The sequence below is a fragment of the Leptonychotes weddellii genome, chromosome 6, assembly GCF_054177405.1.
Source record: "Leptonychotes weddellii isolate Sample4059 chromosome 6, ASM5417740v2, whole genome shotgun sequence".
In the NCBI taxonomy this organism is placed as follows: Eukaryota; Metazoa; Chordata; class Mammalia; order Carnivora; family Phocidae; genus Leptonychotes; species Leptonychotes weddellii.
This window is the reverse complement of record NC_138374.1, coordinates 9,767,509-9,787,832: the sequence shown is the minus strand read 5'-3', so window position 1 is coordinate 9,787,832 and position 20,324 is coordinate 9,767,509. Positions and strand designations below refer to the sequence as shown.

The following is a 20,324-nucleotide window of genomic DNA, read 5'->3' as shown; positions in this document are numbered from 1 at the left end:
TTAGTTTTGCCTATTTTTGAACTTTACATAAATGGAGTCATATAGAATATATTTTTTGATTTGTTTCTTTTGCTTACCGTTGTTTTTGAGATCCTTCTATTTATTAATGCATATGGTAGAAGTTCACTCATTTTCATTGCTGTGTAATATTCCAGGACATGAATATCCCAGTTTTTGAAAAAAAATCATTCTGTTAATGGACACTTGGGTCATCTCCAAGTTATAGCAGTTATGAACAGCGTTGCTATGAACTCCTGGTGCACTTACTGCAAAAATAACTCTCAGATGTATTCCTGGCAGATTTCTGGGCATTTGCTCATCTTCAACTTGAAGAAAATGCCAAACTGTTCTTACAGTCTCACCAGCAAGTTATGAGAGTTCCTCCTGCCCACAGCCTTGTCAGAAACTTGGCGCCATCAGAATGTAGTTTTTGCTGGTCTGGGGCGGGGGTCTGATGGCAGCCCTGGGGTTACCATATGTATCTTCCTGATGATTACTGAGCTGGACCATCTTCTCCTAAGCTTAATCGAATTTAGATTTCCGCTTTATAGGACATTACTATTCCTATCTTTTGCCTATTTTTCAATTACATTGCCTGCTTTTATTTCACTGACTTACAGGGTTTTTTGAAAAAAATATTCTGAATATTAGCTCTTTGTTGGTTATTTGCGCAGCAAACCTCTTCTTCCTCTCTGTGCCTGTCTTCTTTATTATCTTTATGTTTATTTGTTTGGTTTTGCCTCCCACATTTAATTTGTGTATTCATTCTTTTATTTATTCATTCATTTTAATAATTGTTTTGTTATTACAGAAGTAGCACATGCATACTATAGAAAGTTACTACTGCCCAGAAGTCACCAGCTTTAACACCTTAGTGCATATTCTTCACTAGAATTAGAGGACTGACTACCACATCTCTGACCTTGTTCTTCTTCCGTAGTGTTTTGGCTCTTCTCAGCCCTTTGCTCTTCCATATGCATTTTAGAATCAGCTGGTCAAGTTCCATGAAAATCCTTATTGAGATTTTTGATTGACATTTTATTGAATCTGTGGTTCAATTTGGGGAGATGTGATACCTCCCTATATAAATGCATGGTATAATTGTCTATTTAGGTCTTAATGTCTATTAGTAGTTTTATTTCCACATTATTTAGCACATTAATTTTAGATACTTTATATTCATATTGCTACTGTAAATTTTATTTTTTAAATTATGTTTTCTGTCTGGTTGTTTTCTGGTATCCAGGAATATAATTGACTTTGGTATATTGGTTTTTTAATGCAGAAATTTTGCTAAACTCCCCTAGTTAATTCTGACTACTTATCTGTATAAATTATTTTGGGTTTTCTACAAAGAAAATCTATTTACCTACAAATAATGACTGTTTTATTTTTTCCTTTCCAATTTTTAAACTTTTTTATTTCATTCTCTTATCTTCACTAGCTAGGACCTCCCTACAATGTTCTAGAAGTGGGGATAGCAAGCATTCATGTCCCATTACTGATGTAAAGGGGATGTTTTAAACATTTTACCATTAAATATGATTTTTTGGTAGACATTTTTTATCAGGTTCCTTTTATTTATAATTTGTAAGGATGAATTTTGAATTTTGTGCATCTACCAGTTGGTGTTTTTTCCCTTTAGTGTGTTAATGTGGTGATTTATAGTCATCAATTATTAAAATATGAAACAAGTGTTGATTCCTGTAATTAACCCACTTTGGTTTAGCTGTGTTCCCCTTTTTCCTTAATGCAAGATCTGGCTGATAATATTCTGTTGAAGACATTTGTAAATATGTTTTGAGTGATGTTGGCCAATAATTCTCATTTCTGGTACCACAATTGTCTGGTTTTGTAATCACTGTTATCAAAACCAGACAGAAGTATAAAAAAGAAAGACAAGACCCACAAAATCCACCAAAATGGTTGGAAACCTTATTATTTATTTCAGTGACTGACAGATCAAACATAAGTGGGAAAATATATAAGATTTAAATAGCACAGTTAAGCTTCACAAAATGAGTGTTCTCTCATTTTTAATTCTTTGTAAAGAGTGTAAGATGATTTATTTCCTTTTGGGATGTCTGGCAGGTATGCCCATAAAATATTTGGTCCTAGAATTTAAAATACTGAATCAGTTTAAAGTTATAAAGCTCTTGTGTTTTAGTTGTTTTTTCTTGAGATATTTTTGGTAATTTGTATGTATTTTTAGAGCTTAGTCCTTTCACATAAACGTTCAACTGCATTCTGGAAAAATTTTGAATCTCTCGTCCAACTTATTAATTCTCTATTCAGTGTTGTCTCACATGCTTATTTAATCTATCGAGTTTTTAAGTTCAATTACTCTTTTTTTATTTATAGAATTCTATTTGGTCCTTTAAAAAAATCTGCTTTGTTATTTTTTATAGTGCATGTTCTTTGTCCTTATTTTCATGCTTCCCTATAATTTCCTTAAACACGTTGCAAATAATTATTTTATCTTCTGTGCCTTACAATATCTGAAGTTGTTATGAGTCTGTTTTTCCTATATATGCCCTGAAATCTTTTGTGTTTTGAGCTTTCTTACTCTGGGCTTTTTTTTTTAAGATTTTATTTTTTTAATAGAGAGCGGGGGCAGCTTGGGGAAAGGGAGAGAGAGAATCTCAAGCAGACTCCCACTGAGTGGGGAGCCCCATGCAGGGCTCAGTCTCACGACCATGAGATCAGGACCTGAGCTGAAATCAAGAGTCAGATGCTTTACTAACTGAGGCACCCAGGCACCCCTTGGGCTTTTAATTTTTTCCTAGAACGTTGTTTTGGGGAATATTTTGATGTCTGGGTTGAAGATGAATTTTTCCAGAGAGTACTACCTGCTCCAGGGCCCTCCAGAATTAATGCTCCACGTAGGGTTTTGTGGGGACCGTATGAGAAACACAAATTGGACAGCAAAAACCTGTGAGAGGTGTGTTAGAGTTGTGAGGTCTCTCCATACAGCACAAAGCTGGAGACAGACAAGTCTCCTTATTGTTTCCTCCTTCTTTACTCTGAATAAGGTTTATTCAGGGCTCTCCTGTTAGATGCGCCACCTCGGATAAGCCTGAGACTGTGCCTCATGGCGACATCAAAGCAGGGCTCCAGGTCTGCAGGTTTCTGTGAACACACTCAGGGCACAGTCTGACTTTGCTGTTTCCTTGTATCTAAGACCTATGCTTTCCTTTCATTTTGAGGAACCTTGCTTTCATGAATTCGTCTCTTTGTGTCAACTCAGTGATAAGTTGAAAAGATTGTTTGCTTGCTTTTGTATTTCACTCAACATTTAGTTATTTCAGTCAGGATCTATAGGCAGCCGTGCTGCGGGAAATGAAATCCTGGGTTGGGGAAGTGTTAGCTCTTTCTGTGTTGGGAAAGGAGACTCATGTCGGGCTGAGAAGCAGACAGATCTGGGTCCAAGGCCGGCTGCAATGTTTCTCATCGGTTTCACCAGCATTTTTAACACCACCTTTCATTTGTACGTTGAATTTCTGTTTACCAAGTACTTTCACAAAAATTGTGTTTTTGAGACTCAGGTGAGGCAGTTCTTTGTCCCCATTTGGCAGCTAGGTAAGACTGCTGACGGGGGACACCACTATGACCCAGAACCCAAATCCTGTAATGCCTGGAAGAGTTCTAATTTTGTTCTATTTTGTGCTGTCTTGGAGTAAAGGATTTAAAAGAGCCCAGCAGGTGCATTTCAGTTTGTTGTGTAGAGCAAGTTGCAACTTGGATGTTGTCTTAAGGAAGGTCTTCTGAGATCAGAGATAAGGCACAGAAGCTTCTGGCTCCATGGAGTTGGGGTCATCCTCCTGGTATGTTCACCAGCCTGGAAGCTCTCTGAACCCCATAGTTTGGGGATTTTTGTGGAGGCTTCATCATATAGACATGATCGATTATTGACTCTATTTCCAGCCCCCCTCTCCTCGCTGGAGAATGGCAGGTGGGGCTGAAATTCCCAAGCTTCTAGTCATGACTTGGTCTTTCTGGTGACCAGCCCCTATCCAGGAGCCCACCCAGAGTCACCACATTAGAATAAGAGATGCTCCTAGGGCTTATCACTTGGGAATTTATAAGGGCTTTAGGAGCTCTGTGCCAGGAACCAGGGGCAAAGACCAATATATACATTGTCTGTCACCTCACATGTTCTCCTCCTATGTGAGCTGAGATCCCCGATCAGGGCTAGTGCTAGGGGCGGGTTAGAAGGGTGGTTTTTCCCTAACAAATCATATTGCAGGTAGTATAACAACTCACTAAAGGTCACGTCATTGGCAGATAGCTGGGCAGTAGCCATCGTTAAGACTTCAAAGGCTTCTCTGAAGTTCATGCACCCCACATAGAGGCTGATCGGATGAACACACTGGACATATTCATGGCTACTGCCTTTTTAGTTGTTTCTCCAACATGTGCATTGCTACTGAAATTTCACCATCAAATTTATGTTCCGCTAAGGCCTTTGGAGGCAAAATTTATTTTTCATTAAAATGTTATCTTGATCTGAAGCTGGCCCATTCTTCTATCAGCTTCCCTAATGAAGTTATGGAAGAAGGTAATTTCTCCATTTTGAGGGCATATTTTTATATTTATGTTTCAGATCATTGTGGCATATAATCACAAGGGAAAAAAGCAAAAGTTGTCTTGGCGACCTAGACCTTCTGTAGATCAGGATGCTCTGGTATCCAAAACCACTTCCCATCTTGGTGACTGTTCATAGCTCTCTCTAGGGTGAGGAGTACCATTTATGATTCCTAACAAGACTTTGTCATCAAGTGGTGTGGGGTGTGTGGGGGGAGCCAGAGTGGCTTCTGTCATTTAAAAATCCTTAATCCTTCTCTGCTGATGCTTCACCTTTTCGCAGGATCGTGCCTCCAAGGACTGACGAAAAGACTGCCACCTTCTTCCCGCAAAGTCCCTTTCTTCCCGGCCACTGGAGCTCTCCCTGCACTTTTTTGTGCATTGTGCCTGAGTTGGTTGTGGTTCTTTTTTTCAGAACAGAATCCTGTTTGAAGACATGGGACCGGGGTTACACAAGGAGCTTACAGTCCTCCGCCTCTACTGTTTTTGTTTCCTGCCATTGACATTTGCTTTCAGACTAATTATGAGCTTTTTGGTTCCTTTTCCTTTTCCCCATTGCTCATCCTCAAACAAGGCAATACTCTCATTGCTATCATGAGATGGAAATCTCGTCTGGCTCAGGAGGCTTAAGTATCACCCTGCCTAGAAATAGGGGATGAAGGACATGACCTTTCACGGTCATAATGTTTTTCTGTCCCCAAGGACCTTGGCCTGTTGCCAGAGTACTTAATATTGAGTCCAGTTGTGTTTGTGAAATGAATAAACGGTCTCTACCATTTATATATTCATTCGGTTACCATATATTGGTTACTTTCCTTGTCAGGCAGTGTGCTGGGTCCTTGGGCTTCAGTGGTGACCCTGAAGGGCACGTGTCTCCCGGGGGTATCAAAACAGATAGGCAGTTAGCAGTGTCATAACTGCAGTTATGCTAAGAAAATTGTGATTTCTTGCTCCATTTAGAAATAATTCACCATTGGGGCGCTTGGGTGGCTCGGTTGGTTAAGCATCCGACTCGATTTTGGCTCAGGTCACGGTCTCTGGGTTGTGAGATCGACTCCTGTGTTTGGCTCTGTACTGGGCGTGGAACCTGCTCAAGATTCTCTCTCCTTCTGCCCCTGCCCCCCCCCCAAAGAAATAATTCACCATTTTTAAGGTCTGTATTAACCTTCAGTCAGTAATTTGACCTCTCTGGGACTCCATTTCTCATCCATAAAATGGGCCTAATACCTATGTCACTGGTTGTTCTAGGGATGAAGTAAGGCCAGGTAAGGAAAGCTTCTAGAACAGTGCCTGGTGGATGGAGGCACTCCACGCCTGATGGTCTTGCTGTCCTGACAGGACATTCTTGGAATCTGCTCAAGTCAGCTCAGTCTCCTCTTTCCTTCCTTTCTACTTTAATGAAACTCCACTCCACCTGTCTGTCCTTCAGACGCTTGGAATCTTGTGTTGCTTCCCTTTCCATAGCTTCCCCTCATCTGAGAATGCTGCGAGCGTCTCTCGTTGTTCCCTGGAATCTAGCCCAGATATTGGGGGGGGATGGCTGTCAGTCCCTGGGGAACAGAGGGGCTTCTGTTCGGAAAGCTCCAGAAGGATTCTGGGGTCATCCTTGTAGGAAGAACCTTGTAGGAAGTATGTGTGTGTGTGTGTGAGACAGAGAGAGAGAGAGAGAGGGAGACTGACTGACTGACTATATATCTGGAGGATGGGATGTGCTAAGGAAGAATTGAATGAACGCGCCAGCCTGTCTCCCTCCCATATGTTATTCTGAGCCAGTGCCTGACTCCACCCCTTCTCCATCTTTGGGTACCTCCCTGCCTCCTCCTTTTGTGAAACCTTCCCTGTCAGATCTGCAGCCATTTATTTACTATGCACATTTATGGAGCACCTAGTGCATGCAGGCATGGGGAACACAGCCTCTGCCCCCATACTTTAGAATCCAGTAGAAGGGAGGTAGATGCTAGGCAATCACATAAATAAAAAGAGTGGTGTTAAGTGTTATGAAGGATAGGTAGAAGGCATTGTAAGAGCCCGTTACACTGCCAGGGAGGGCCTTGAGGAGGTGACATTTAAACTGAGACCTAAAGAGTGAGTAGGAGTTAGCTAGGCAGAGAAGAGATGCTCATCACTGTGCTCCCATAGAGCGCCCAGTCTAGCTTTCATATTATCCTACCATTCCTTCCTTTCATTAATACGTTCATTCACTTGTATTTATCGAGCACCCACGACTTGTGTGGTACTGTTCTTGTGTGGGGCATATAATGGCAGAGGATGCAGACACCTTCTTGGTCATGGAGCCATCCTGGTGCCACGGAGTTCACATCCTTGTTATCTTGGTATGTGCATCTGCTTCATTTCCTCTTCCACACTCGCAGATTCACTTTGGGAGGCAGCATCATTTTGAGAAAGAGCATGAGTAGGAAGGCAGAGAGACAGGAAAAGGGATCAGACCATCACCGAGAGCCTAAGGACTGCCAGGCACTTCGTCCGGCGTATCATGGACACTCTGTGATTGGTTCTCCCAATCACTCTGTTGGACAGCTGCTGGCTTGTCCATTTTACAGATGGCAAGCCTGAGTTTTAGAAGTTAAGCACCTTGCCTTAAGTCACACAGGTAACAGGTGGTGGGGTCAGGACGCATATCTAGGTCCACCCAGCTGTGCTACAGAGCGCTTCTCACCTGTGCCTAGATCCTCACTCCATCTCTGACTAGCTGTAGGTTCTCAATTCATGTCCCATCTCTGGAGTTGTACCTACCAGGTCTGCTTGGCCACCCAGCTCCCTGTAGTGGGTCAAGATGGTTGTCTCCATCCCTGTGGAGCAGACAGTCAGGTGCTGCTGGCTTCAACAGTCCCAGGCTCAGCCTGCCTTCCCCAAGCTGCTTAGGATCTACCTAATCTCCTTTGGTGTAACAGACGGCTTTCACTTTCTCACCAGCACACCAACTCTTATTAGATCTTAAGGCTGATGGTACTGGAGTAAGTCATTCTTCCTGAGGCTGACAGCCACGGTGACCATGCCTAGAATCTGAGGCAGTTCAGCAGCAGGGTTGAATGACTTTAGCCTCTGGATCCCAGATAACTGAGGTGGTTTTACAGCCCCTTCCTTCTGTCTGTCCTCCAGGCTCCAATTTTATTTACTCCATGGAGCTTGCCTTGTTTTTCCCAGTTTTTCTCTCCCAAACAAAACTCCTCCTGGGCAAGAACTGGGTCTTATGCATCTTCCCATCACTATGGTCCAGCAAAGTCCTTGGTTCCTTGAGGCCATTGATAAATAGGTGTTGAGAGAGTGAATGAAGGACTGTATGACAATAATATACCTTTGTGTTAAGCCCTCTCTTCATTCAGCACATATTTATTGGGGCCGGTAGAGTGTAGGACTGTACAGATCCAAGTGTGAAGAAGGTAGCGTAAGTCCAGCCCACATGGATGTTATAGTCTAGTGGGATCTAGGTCTGCCTGCTTATACAAGCAAAGAAAGGAAGTATGTATAGATGCTTACCAAGATAAATCAGGACCTAAATCCTGTCCCCTAAATTATCTAGTTGAATCAGTTGGTACTTTTGGGGTTGTTGAATTATACTGATTGTGATGAACTCTTGTACTTAAAAGAAATTTTAGAAAAATCATTGATTGATGTGATTCAAAAGATTTCAAGGATTTTGACAATTCTCTTTCTTCCAGCAAAGATAGATTTTTTGCCTCCTACATCTGAGCACAAAGAATCTCATTGCTCCTAAACTGTGGAGAAGGTGGGCTATTTTAAAAATCACTGTGGGTACTGAGTCTGTTCTGTAGTTTTCATCAGAATTGACCCTTGAAATTGTAACTCTGATTGGGTAGTTAAATCAAATGTTAATGATCTTCTGTTGATAATTTTGTGCAGAATAAATAGCAGTCATTCCTTAAATTCCGTTGAATGGCTTTAGGCTACAGATGCACTGTGGATCCACATTCTCACTAGGATTTGTAGCGATCTACTTTCACCTTTTTTTTTTTTTAAGGATTTTATTGACAGAGAGAGAGATAGTGAGAGCAGGAACACAAGCAGGGGGAGTGGGAGAGGGAGAAGCAGGCTTCCCTCCGAGCAGGGAGCCTGATGCGGGGCTCCATCCCAGGACCCTGGGATCATGACCTGAGCTGAAGGTAGACGCTTAACAACTGAGCCACCCAGGCACCCCTCATCCTTTGTTTTTAAAGTAAAATCTCTTAACCAATATCTTAGAATATTAATGAATCTAGCTTGTCATAGAAAACAGAGCGAGCATCTTGGCTAGGCTGAGCTGTGAATTAAGAAACTATGACATCGAAACTGTGAAGGAGAAACTAGTCACATTAAGGCACTTAGGGCCACAGAGACATCAAAGGTTCTGACACAATGAAGCTTGTTTCTGGGGAGTCGTAGGAGAAAAGCTATGTGATGCATCCCTTAGCACAGGCATGGCCTCTTGGCTCTCTGACCCTCTCATCTGAGAGCTTCAGGCATCCTACGAAGTGGGATCAGAAAGATATATCCACTGACTTACCTCACTGAGTCTTCAAGGTTGTTCATTTTGCTGGCTAAGATCATTTTATATCTACTGAGAGCCTTGGGGGCTACGGAATTATAGCAGCCTAATACCTAGCTCTAGAATTCTCTCAGAGCGAGCATGCAGTTATATAACTAAAGAGCTGCAGATTGCAAGAGTAGACTTGTGAAGGCTCCTCTTGCAGAATGGAACTTCACAGAACCAAGGCTATGGGTTAGACAAGTGATCACTTGGCACCGAGCACTACGCTAAGCATCTTACAATTCCTCATTAACTGATTTGTGAGATAACTTTGTAAGGCAAGTGCTACTAACCCTATTGCACAAATAAGGAAACTGAGACCCCAAGAGGCGAGCTTATATGGGAGTTAAGTGGCAGAGCTGAGACCACACGGGTTTGCCTCGAAAGCCCACACTCTCCAACAGCACACAGTACAGATTTTCCTCAACTTATGATGGGGTTATAGCCTGACAAACCCATGGTAAGTTGAAAATATCATAAGTTGAAAATGCATTTAACACACCTAATCTACTGCCCTTCATAGCTTAGCCTGGTCCCCCTTTGAACTGCTCATAACACTGACATTAGTCTACAGCTGGGCAAAATCATCTAACACAAAGCTTATTTTATAATCAAGTGTTGAATTCTCTTGGGACTTATTGAACACTGTACTGAAAGTGAAGAACAGGACAGCTATAAGCGTGTCGGTTGTTTGCCCTGGGGATCGCAGGACTGACCCTATGCTGCGTCTGGTACCTCTGAGCATCACGACAAAGGGTCATATCGCATGTCACATCCATGGGAAAAGGACAAAATTCAGAAATCAAAGTACGGTTTCACACCATTATAAAGTAAAAAAAAAAAAGTAAGTAGCACCCTTGTAAGTCAGGGACTGTCTGTAGTCCCTACTGTTGAATGGATTTCTTAGTCCCCAAATCTCCTATGTCACTTAATTTGCTGTTGCGGTTGGTTTAAACAAAATCACCCCAAGCTCAAGTGCTTCTTTGCTCTAGTGTGGAGAGCAGGGACAAATTTGACTTGTGTAATTTTCAGCTCAGGCATAGAGGGTGATTTAACCAGTCAGCACTGGAAGACAGGGGTCAGGTGACCTGTCAAATTGGCAGTCCGCAGATCCAGCCCTGTTGGCCCACAGGTGAAGTTCGTTTGGTCTGCACTGTATTAATTTTGGATGAGTTGTTAATATGTTAAAATGGAGACATTTACCACACACATCAGGATATCCCTCCTTTGTTTGCCAGAAGATCAAAACTTCCAGGAACACAGAGCCCACATTTCTATAGGGCAGACACCAGCTGCATCTTTAAACAGGCAGGTGCTCCCCAGTCCTCACCACTCCCAGTTATCGCCCCATAGTGAAGCCAGGTGTTAGTTGTCATTTACCATCACAAATGAGCCATTGATTTTTTTCAGAAAGCAAAGTATTTCTTATCTGAGTGTCTAGCAACAGTGGAGTAATAGGAGAAGGAGGGTTTTCTGCTTGTGCAAAAAGGTGCCTCTAATATCCACTTACTTCACTCCTGTTCCCTATCTGCCTGACCCCTGTGGGCATGACTTGGGGGCCCCCCCGTGGTTCAGTCTCTCATTTTACAGAACAAACTGTGGCCCAGAGAGGGAAAGTGACTTGCCCAAGGTCATGTATTCAGTTAATGACAGAGCCATGATGAGAACCCAGATCTCTGACTGCTGGGAGCACTGTCCTTGTAAGGAGTGTCCCGTACTGACCAGACATGCTCGTTCCCACGTCCTGGTTTTGGATGGTCTTGTAGAGATACACTGACATTCTTTTTTTTTTTTTTTAAAGATTTTATTTATTTATTTGAGACAGAGAGAATGAGAGACAGAGAGCATGAGAGGGAGGAGGGTCAGAGGGAGAAGCAGACTCCCTGCCGAGCAGGGAGCCCGATGCGGGACTCGATTCTGGGACTCCAGGATCATGACCTGAGCCGAAGGCAGTCGCTTAACCAACTGAGCCACCCAGGCGCCCTACACTGACATTCTTAAAACCCCCTGTGGTATTAAGATTTATTCAACCATCTGGTATTGCTCTTCTCGCTCTTGGAGAAGAAAATACTAGCTGTTTGAGCATCATAAAATGGAAAATTTGTACAGATTACCTCATCAGGGTACAATTCCATTTTTGGTGCCTGGAATGATCAGTTTGGAGAAATTCATTATAATTAGCAAAAGTGAAAAACACAACACGCAAAGCAGGATCTGTCCCCCTGATTATTCTCTCATTTTATTTTGAAAGCTTTGTGTGTGTGCATGCCAGTTTTCTTATTTCTGGCAATCATTGGGGTCCAAAGGTCTTCTACTTGCTTTAAAAGTCAATGAGGGGTGGGTGGGTGGGGGGGAAGCAAACCACATTATTTCACCTAAGCTAGCTCCACAATTAGAACTTTCTTTGCAAAGAGAGAGTTGTAAACCTGTGGCAATTCGTCTATGAAGCCTGAGAGAAGAACCAGTGATTCCCTTTCAAAATCCCCAGCAGGCAGAGAGCCCTGCACAGGGGAGGTGCCTCGTGTCAGGTCCTGGGCCAGCGGCTTGGACTGTGATGCTTTGCTTATCCCCTCTCATTGACGACAGTGCCAGAAGTGAGCATTGAAAGTGCCAGAAACAGGGTGGGAAAATCATTCTCCTTCCTCTGCTTCCTAGTTTACAGGCTCCAGGAACATCTTTGCTATTCACAAACAGATCAACATATAAATATTTACAGTCAGCTGTTTCTAGCTCAGAAAACCTGCTACAGGCTCTGAAAGCAAGGGGCATATGCTCTTCCCCATAGATCACTGTGAGAGAGCTTGTGTGTGTTTCAAACTCTGGAGAGCAAATAGACGAGTTCGGATCCCTAGGGACAGGTAGAATCTTGGCATCCTCTTGCCTACTGGCTTGGGAGTGTTCTAATCATATTTCTGTTTTTCATGATGTTAGCAAAGTATGAACACATTTCCCCTATTGAATGATCTCCATCTTCTGAAATGTCCACTGGCTTGACTGCTCTGCTCTCAGTTCCATTTCTTAATCATGCTGGAAGCGGGGGCTGTGTCTAAGGGAAGAGGCAGACAGAATGAACAGGGCCTCACCTGTTCCACATGAGCATAAAAGGTTTTTCAGCTCTGCAGGGCCTCCAGTGCACGTTTCTTTGAGAAGAGAATAGGGTGTTGCTTGGCTAGCCTTGGGAAGCCTTTCTTTAAAAACTTCCCTGCTTCCTTTTTCTCCCAGTTGAATGGGATCCGAGCCTTGGTGAGCCCCAGGATCTGAGAGCTGGACAGCTCCCGGGAGATTACATCCTGGTCCCCAATCCCCAGCCTCACAGGAGGAGGTGGAAGAACAAAACGTGGGATCGTATGAATTCAGTGCGGTTTGGGAGAGCCTAGTTCTAATTCGGACAGTATTCGGGAAAGCAGGAATGCAAAGTGCCCATGGTGTCCAGGCCCCAAGGCAGAGCCTCAGAAGCCTTTTGCCAGAGGACATTCTGCTGGCTCAACAGCTGTATAAATGTCACTGAGAAAGTGACAAGGATAAGGGTTGGCATGAATTTGGAGCCTGTCACGTCACCTAGAAAAGTAAAGGCGCACAGTGCGGCTTTAAAAACATTGCCCAAAGGCCCAGTAGAATATGCAGAACGGCAGCTGCTGCTGGATGCCCGCAGGATCTAAACTGGTGAAGCCAGCCTTTCAAAATGCCTTTTTGATTCCCCGCTCCTCTTCAAAGAAACAGACGTTCCCACACTTTGGAGGGCTGCAGTGTGGGTCCCAGGGCATGGCAGAGAGTACATTTTACCTGCTCGCTAAAGAATGGGTTGCTGCTGCCAAAGCCGGCCAAATTCGAGTTCTGGGGGTGGGACAAGGAGGTGATCTAGTGCAGTCTGAGGGTCTGGCCTTGAGCTACCCACGCCAGGTCTTGACCTTGGAGAGTTTTCAGCGGCCCCTTCCCTTGCCTGTCTTGTGCCTCGAGGCTCAGGCGGCATTGGCTGCTTGAGCTGGGACTTGTCTGTGTTAAAGTGTCCAAACCAATTTTTTTTATGGGGACACAGACCAAATTCCTGCTCCTCATCCACGCTGTACTCATTGACTTCCTTTTTTTGTTGTTGTTCTTTTTTTCCCAAGAGATGCCAGTTTGGCAACACTTAGGGCTGCCTCTTGGATTGAAATCTTGGAGACTTTCATCCATAACCCCACACAGCCCCGGGACAGTTCTTTTATGCTCCCACATTCAGTATAATTAGCCAGATAGACTTGCTAAGCTGTCTGGTTTGAATGAATTCCGTTACTCCTCCATAAGAATTCAGGATGAGGCCAGTACCCACCAGAGCCAACTGTCCAGCCTCCCCCTCCCATTCTGCTACCTCAGGGGAGGGTGTAAATGAATAGAAGAAGCAGAGCAACGTGGGTAAGGACACGAAATTAAGAACCCATTGTGCTTGCTAGGATGGTGGCCAAATGGGGCCACTTTCAAATGCCCATAAATCACTTAAAAACCTTCCATCATAGCAAAAATGTAGAACAGCCCTGAACAATGAAGCTCCTTACATATTCTTCTTTTAAACAGAATATTTAATATGTATTGGCACAGCTTTGCTGTTTATTTAAGTGCTAATCATTATTCAAAAATGTTTAAGTGCTTCATTTTTATTCCTGAGATAAACCTGATTTAATCTTCTGTTTAAAAAGGGGGGGGGGGAACACCCTCTTACCTTCTTTAACTTGGTTGTTGAAAGCTTTCTACTTTGGCATAAGTTTATGTTTGTACCTGGGGGATCTCTTTTAAGAAGACACATTATTGGGGCACCTGGGTGTCTCTGTCGGTTAAGCATCTGACTCTTGATTTAGGCTCCGGTCAGGATCTCAGCGTCGTGGGATCCAACCCTGCGTCGGGCTCCACTCTGGGCGTGGAGCCTGCTTAAGATTCTCTCTCCCTCCCCCTTGTCCCTCCCCACCCCTACTTGCTCTCTCTGTCTCTATCTAAAAAAAAAAAAAAAGACACATTATCAGAGATAATTTGATAAAGCTGCAGTTTATTCATTTTTATGTGCTATAGCCATGATTATCTTGAACCTACAATTTGAGGTCCTGCTTTTTTCCCTTAACATGGTACTGTGAGGATTGTCCGTAGCGCTGTGTGAGCACTGTGATTTTCGTGGGTGCGTCATAGTCCCCTGAATGGAAATATCACAGTTTACTACTCTGTGCCTCTGCATTCATCATCTTGCATTGTTCTATGATTATAAATAACTCGACCAGAATATCTTCTAGAGCTCTCCATGTTTTTGGATTATTTCCCTATAAAGAGGATGATTGTGTTTTAGGCCAGGCCCTCAGACTGGAGAGTATACACATGTCTCTCGTGGACCTTGCGAGATGCAGAGTCTAACTCAGCAGGTCCGGGCAGGCCTGACTTTCTGCATCTGTAACTAACTCAGGGATGCTGAGGCTGCTGGGTGGGCTGAGGCAGTCTCTCCAAGTCGCCAGTGGACTGGCCTCCGGAGTATTTGCAAGACCGGTATTACCAAGCCTCTGTGTGGGCGGGTTACCAAGGAGTCTGCCCCTCAGGAGTATTTTCTCACCAAGAGGAAGGCTTTGGTTAGGCTGGTGTCTAGAGAAGGCAGGGGCTGTGGCTTCAACGAGTGTCGGAAGCTCAGTCCCAGCTGGTGTTAGAATCACTCGGGGAGCACACGCGTGTACACTCACACACCCACGTGTACATATGCGCACACACATATACTGTCCATATACACACTCACACTCCACACACACACACGCTCCAGACCAGTAGACCAGCACCAACAGAATGTACGGCAGTGAGACCTGGCTACCAGGATTTTGTAAAGCTTCCCAGGTTTTTCAGGTTTTCACCTTCCTACTCCATGGGTAGCCAGGGTTGCAGACCATTCTAAACCCACAGAAGATCTGCTTTAAATCCCACTGAGTTCCAGCTGTGTTTAAACTTGACCGTGTGAGAAGTCTGGGAATTACACATGCTGCACCCATCCCCCACACTTTCGACAATGGATTTAACATAGTCATGAGCTGTCTCTGCAATTCTAAAGATCAATAACCATAATTTTTAGGAGTAAACAAGGCATCTGTCACTGCCAACCTCTCCATCAAACTCATTCCTCCATAGTTGTGCTGGACCCATCTTACTGAGCGCCTCCAAGCCCCGAATCTCTTCTTTCCCTCACTCTTCACATCTCAGCAGTCATCACAGTCTTATGTTCTGTACACACTTTTTTCTTCTAGAACCCAACACATTATATTAAAATCCTCTCTACACATGGCTATGTCTCCTTCAACCAGACCTTGAGCCCCTTGTCACAGAGACTGCATCGGATGCACTTTGTTATTCCCCACCTAGAGCAATGACCGTGTAGCATACAGTAGATACCCATTAATCCTTGTGGAAGGAAGGAAGGAGGGAGGGAGGGAGGCAGGGACGGAGGGAGGCAGGGACGGAGGGAAGGAAGGAAGGAAGGAGGGAAGGAAATAGAATACGTTTTGATCACACACAGCCTGGACGGTCATCCTTGCCTGGACGGTGCCTGGTGCCCAAATGCCTTGGCCCTGGGGTGTGCGAGATGGGAGACGGGCTGCCCAGGATGTGCTGTGTTGTGTCCCTGCCACTTCCCACCTGCTAGCGTAACACCTGCTGTTTCCCTCTGGCAGTTGCCTTTTCTGGCCTCGGCTTCACGACGTTCTACTTGGCGGGCAAGCTGCATTGCTTCACCGAGAGCGGCCGGGGGAAGAGTTGGCGGCTCTGTGCTGCCATCTTGCCCCTTTACTGCGCCATGATGATTGCCCTGTCCCGTATGTGTGACTACAAGCACCACTGGCAAGGTGAGTCCCGGCCCAGGGCCTGCCTAGTCCTCACGGTAGTCTGACACTCTCCTGCAGCGATGGGTATGGAAAGGTGCCTGTTCAGGGAGAACCCGGGGCCCACCTTCACACCAGAGCAGGCTGAAATAACAGCAGATACCGTTTTAAAGAAAACAAGCCTGTTCATGTGAGCTCTGACCCCCATGCTGCCCTTACTGGGGGTAGAATTGGAGCCCCTCCTCCTCCCCTGTGCTCAGGTCCCGGCAGGAAGGCAGACCCTTGGCCTCAGACCCAACTGCGATTTCCCTGCTAGATCACGTGCCTCAGTCTTCAGACTTGGTGCCAAGTGGTGTTTGGCTGCTTGCACATCTCCCACCCATCACACAAGGACATATTTCTCACCACTGATGCACTTCCGAAGGACAGGGGCAGCCCAGGGATCAATGCCAGCAGCGTTCTTCTGAGCTGCCGCTGGGAGGCTGTTGTGAGGCTTACCTGTATGTATGGCTCCTGGAGTATCTGAGGAAAGTGAAAATAGCACACAACAAACGAGGGACTGGAATAACACTACGCCACGCCATGTCCTCCGGCAGATGAGCTGCGGTCACGGCCTGCCTGAACGTCAAACAGCACCTGCCCCAGCAGACAGGGAGGAGAGACAGAAGTGATGCCCATGGGACACGAGACCTCCAGGAGCACAGGATGTAGGGCCATGTTTCGCGCAGGGCGATCCTCAGACCACCTTGACCAGGCCACCCTGAGATAGGAGGCCAGCTCTGGGGGTGGGTCTGGAGTGGCGGCCAGGAGTCTGCATTAACAGGCAAGTCGGTTATTTCTGATGAAGTCTGAGCAGCTTTAGGGAAGAGCTCCAGTGTGTCAACTTTAAGCAAACAGACTGAATTACATGTGCCCAAATCCAGCTTTCCTGGGATCCGAATGGCTTTCCACGATCAGCCCGTGGCCTGCCCCTCCCCTCGCTTGCCTGTTTCTTGCTGCCCCCATGCAGTTCCCCTCCTCCCCCCTTTTCTGTCTCCGAAGCCAGCTGCCTTGTGATCCTGCACACTTCTCACCTCTTCCCAGATGTTTATTCCAGTGGTAGTGACGTAGCAGATGAGGCCAGAGGTGAGGGGTGCTCCTAGCTGGGGACATATTCTCCCCACCTTTTCTGGCGCCTCCCGCTCCTCCTCGTACTTCTCCAGCTTCTCCTGCTCCTTCCCTGGCCTCAGCTCCACCCACCAGCCTCTTGGAGCTCATGCTCTGGGCTTTATGAACTCCTTTCTAGCAGGAGCTTTGAGCTTAGAGCCAGGGGTTCAGGGGAAAGAGAGACTGATGCATGGTCTGGACAGGTGGGTGCGTCAAGTGCTGATCAGGGTCTTGAGGCCCTCCTGATGGGGGCGGTCACTAGAAGCCATAATGCTGAGCCCTGTGCCCTCCCTTGTGATCTACTTTTATCAATGACTTGGATGAAGTTCTGGATAACACAAAGCTCCATCACGGGAGGGAAGCAGGGGCAGAGTTGCTGAGCCAGAGGACCAAGGCATACCCACCGCACCCGGGACTGTTTTCCAGCAGAATCATTATCACCCAGATGATGAGGGCATTTCCCCATGAATAAAGCTGGCTGGTGTTTTATGGACTGCTTTTCATTTATCCCTTGTGAGCTGTAGTTCCTTCTTCTGAACTTGGGAACAATAATCCCCCAATATTTCACATGCTGTTTTATAGACTAAATGGAATAATGGATCTGAATGTACTTTGTAAATGAAAACATATTACACAAATGCAAACTGGTATTGTTGTTGCTTCGTGCATTGTTTCTAGAGAAGGATGGGTTGTGTTTCCCAAACAACTGATTTAGAGGCCGACGTGTTTTTGGAACATGGTCTGTTTTTTAGCTGTGAGTCCCTGGTTTGCACTTTTATTCAGTCACTTGGGATTTGAGAAATGATGAAGGGTTTCATATTTGAGTAGAGTGTTGCTTTATCTTGGAAGGCCGGAGGGGCCTTTGTGTAGTGATCTCGTCCTGAAGCCCTCAGACATGAGATTGGCCTCTCTTAAATACTTTTGGCCCTGATTGATTTTTTACTCATTACCTTGCTGTGGCTGGCACATCACGAAAGGATGAAGAGTCACAGTCCCAGGCTTTATGGAGGTGGCGGACGCATGACGCAGCTGGGGCACTGAAGGCCTGCCGGCAAGGGGGCTCCGGCCCCGTCTCATCCAGCGGGCAGAGGAAGGAACTTGGAGCAGTAGAGGGAGATTATGAATGCTCTGTGGGGTGATAGGAAAGCAAAGCAAGAGACTTGATGTCCAGTGACGTTTAGGGCCAGACTTGAGGTGTGGTAGACTCCCACAGGCAAAACCGAGTGTACGTGGGCTGTTCCAGGTCTTTGATGTGGCCCAAGTACCAGTTCACCCATGTCATCTCTTCTGTTTATACCCCCAGAAGCAGCCAGGAGACGAGTGCGCCTTCTCCTTGGACTCTTTAATGGGCCCTGAAAGGAGTCTGGCTCATTTTGCCCGAATTCCCTTTTATGAGACCATCTGTCACTGTCTACGCCAGTGGTCTCAGCAGGGGGTGACTATGCCTCCAGGGGACATTTGGCACTATCTGCACGTATCTTTTTGGTTTGTACAACTGAGGGGTGGTGGTGTTGCTCCTGGCACCTGGTGGGGAGAAGCCAGGGATGCTCCTAAACCTCTTACAACGTACAAGACAGCACCTCCCTCACAACAAAGACCTACCCAGCCCCAGATGGCTACTGCTGAGGCTGAGAAAACCTGACCTAAGGTGTACCTCAGCGCCATCTTTTTCCCCCCTTATTACATGTTAAGAAGCAGCAGTGTTCAATGAGTGGGAAATTTTATTCTTTGAACACTCACTCATTAAGGGAGTAGTCAGGGAGGCCTCCCAGGTTTCCAGCTTAGAGAAGGGATGGACAGTGTGGGTGGGTGTTTGAGGCAGGATGCCTGATGGAGATTTAAATAAGTTGTTTTTCTTCGCAGACTGAGCTGTCCAGTGACCATGGGCAGACGCCACCTGTCATGATGATAATCCATGCAGAGCCCCATAGGCATCAGCAAAACCCAGATCCCTCTCATTATAGACTTTAGTTAACAACATTAATATTATGAGATTTTTATGACTCCATTTCGATTTTGACTTACACAACTGCGTCTAATATAGAAGTACATCCAATTACTCGATTATATATTCTTATCCAGTATATAGCCCATAATCCCAAATGCCTCCCTCTTTCCATTATCATGGTTATTTTCTGTTATCAACACCCTTCTTGTCTTTTCTGCCTTCCTAGCTCCACTCCAAACAGACAAGCCTGTTGTTTTATTAAGTGAAGAAAATGGAGAGCACAGGCCATGGCAGGAGGGGGCATGTGAAATATTTAGCAGGACTTCTGCAGAAATAAAGCCAGCTAGATGGGTCCTGAGTCTGTATGTGGCTGAGAGTCTCCATGTCTTTGTGACATGCCCGCTTTCAGGTCAACTACAGAAAGCTACAGAGTTTCATGGGTGATGCTAACTGCCAGGCCCAGCACCTCACAAAGAGGTTGCCCTTTGTGATTAGCCATGTGTTTTCAAGAGTTAAAACTTGTGGAACTTCCCATCTAAGAAAAGCGTATGTGGAGAAAAATGTTCTTACTGAGCTCACGTCTCCCTCAACTCATAGACTTGTGTGTTTATGATTTCTAGTCAGTGAAGAATTACGGGAGTGGCAGGAATGTATTGTTTGTTATGTGAGTGGACATAATCGTGAGGTCATTCTGGTCCTCAAATTCCTGTATCTGGATCCAGGCTTTCCTCACGTGACTCCCCACCTTTGGAGGTAATCTTCCGACCAACCCTGGTTTCTATAATCATAATGTCATTTTAAGCAGCTCTGGGTGCTTGTGTGGGTTTTCTCTCTAAGAAAGAGCGTCTCCCTCTGAATGTAATAACAGAGAAATGGATCTCGAGGGCGGAAACGGTCCTTCATTCCCACGCAACCCAAGCTTAGAAAGCATCCACGGCAGTCACAGATGCCATATTCGACTGGGCTGAACTGTTCAAGGGGCTGCTACTGCCTTCGCCATGTTTCCCTGACTGGGCTGGGAAAGGGTTTGTGATTTGAAATGAATTTTCATGTGGTTTCCAGACTTCAGGAGATTATCAGCCCTGCAGATGAGGTGGCTGGGGGCAGGGGACACTTTGCTGATGGTTCATGTGCCACACTAAAGAGCCAGGAAGAGGCTGCTACTCCTGCCCCTCTACACACACACACACACACACACACACACACACACACACACACAGTTGAGGGACACACTCTGTTAACCAGGTGTTTCCTTGGGCTGTCAGAAGCAGTCTCTAGATTTTCTTTT

At 45.4% G+C, this 20,324-nt stretch overlaps 1 protein-coding gene across 3 annotated transcripts in view; it reads left to right on the top strand.

Moving 5' to 3' along the window:
• Window positions 1-20,324, top strand: part of PLPP4 (phospholipid phosphatase 4) — a 112,845-nt gene that overhangs the window by 86,387 nt on the left and 6,134 nt on the right. For 2 of the 3 annotated variants that reach the window (XM_081823390.1, XM_006737049.3), the window contains one exon: window positions 15,796-15,966. The exons of the other annotated variant lie outside the window; for it this stretch is intronic. In XM_081823390.1, coding sequence (XP_081679516.1) covers window positions 15,796-15,966 — 171 coding nt within the window. The remainder of the gene's footprint in view (window positions 1-15,795; window positions 15,967-20,324) is intronic. 3 annotated transcript variants of the gene reach the window in all.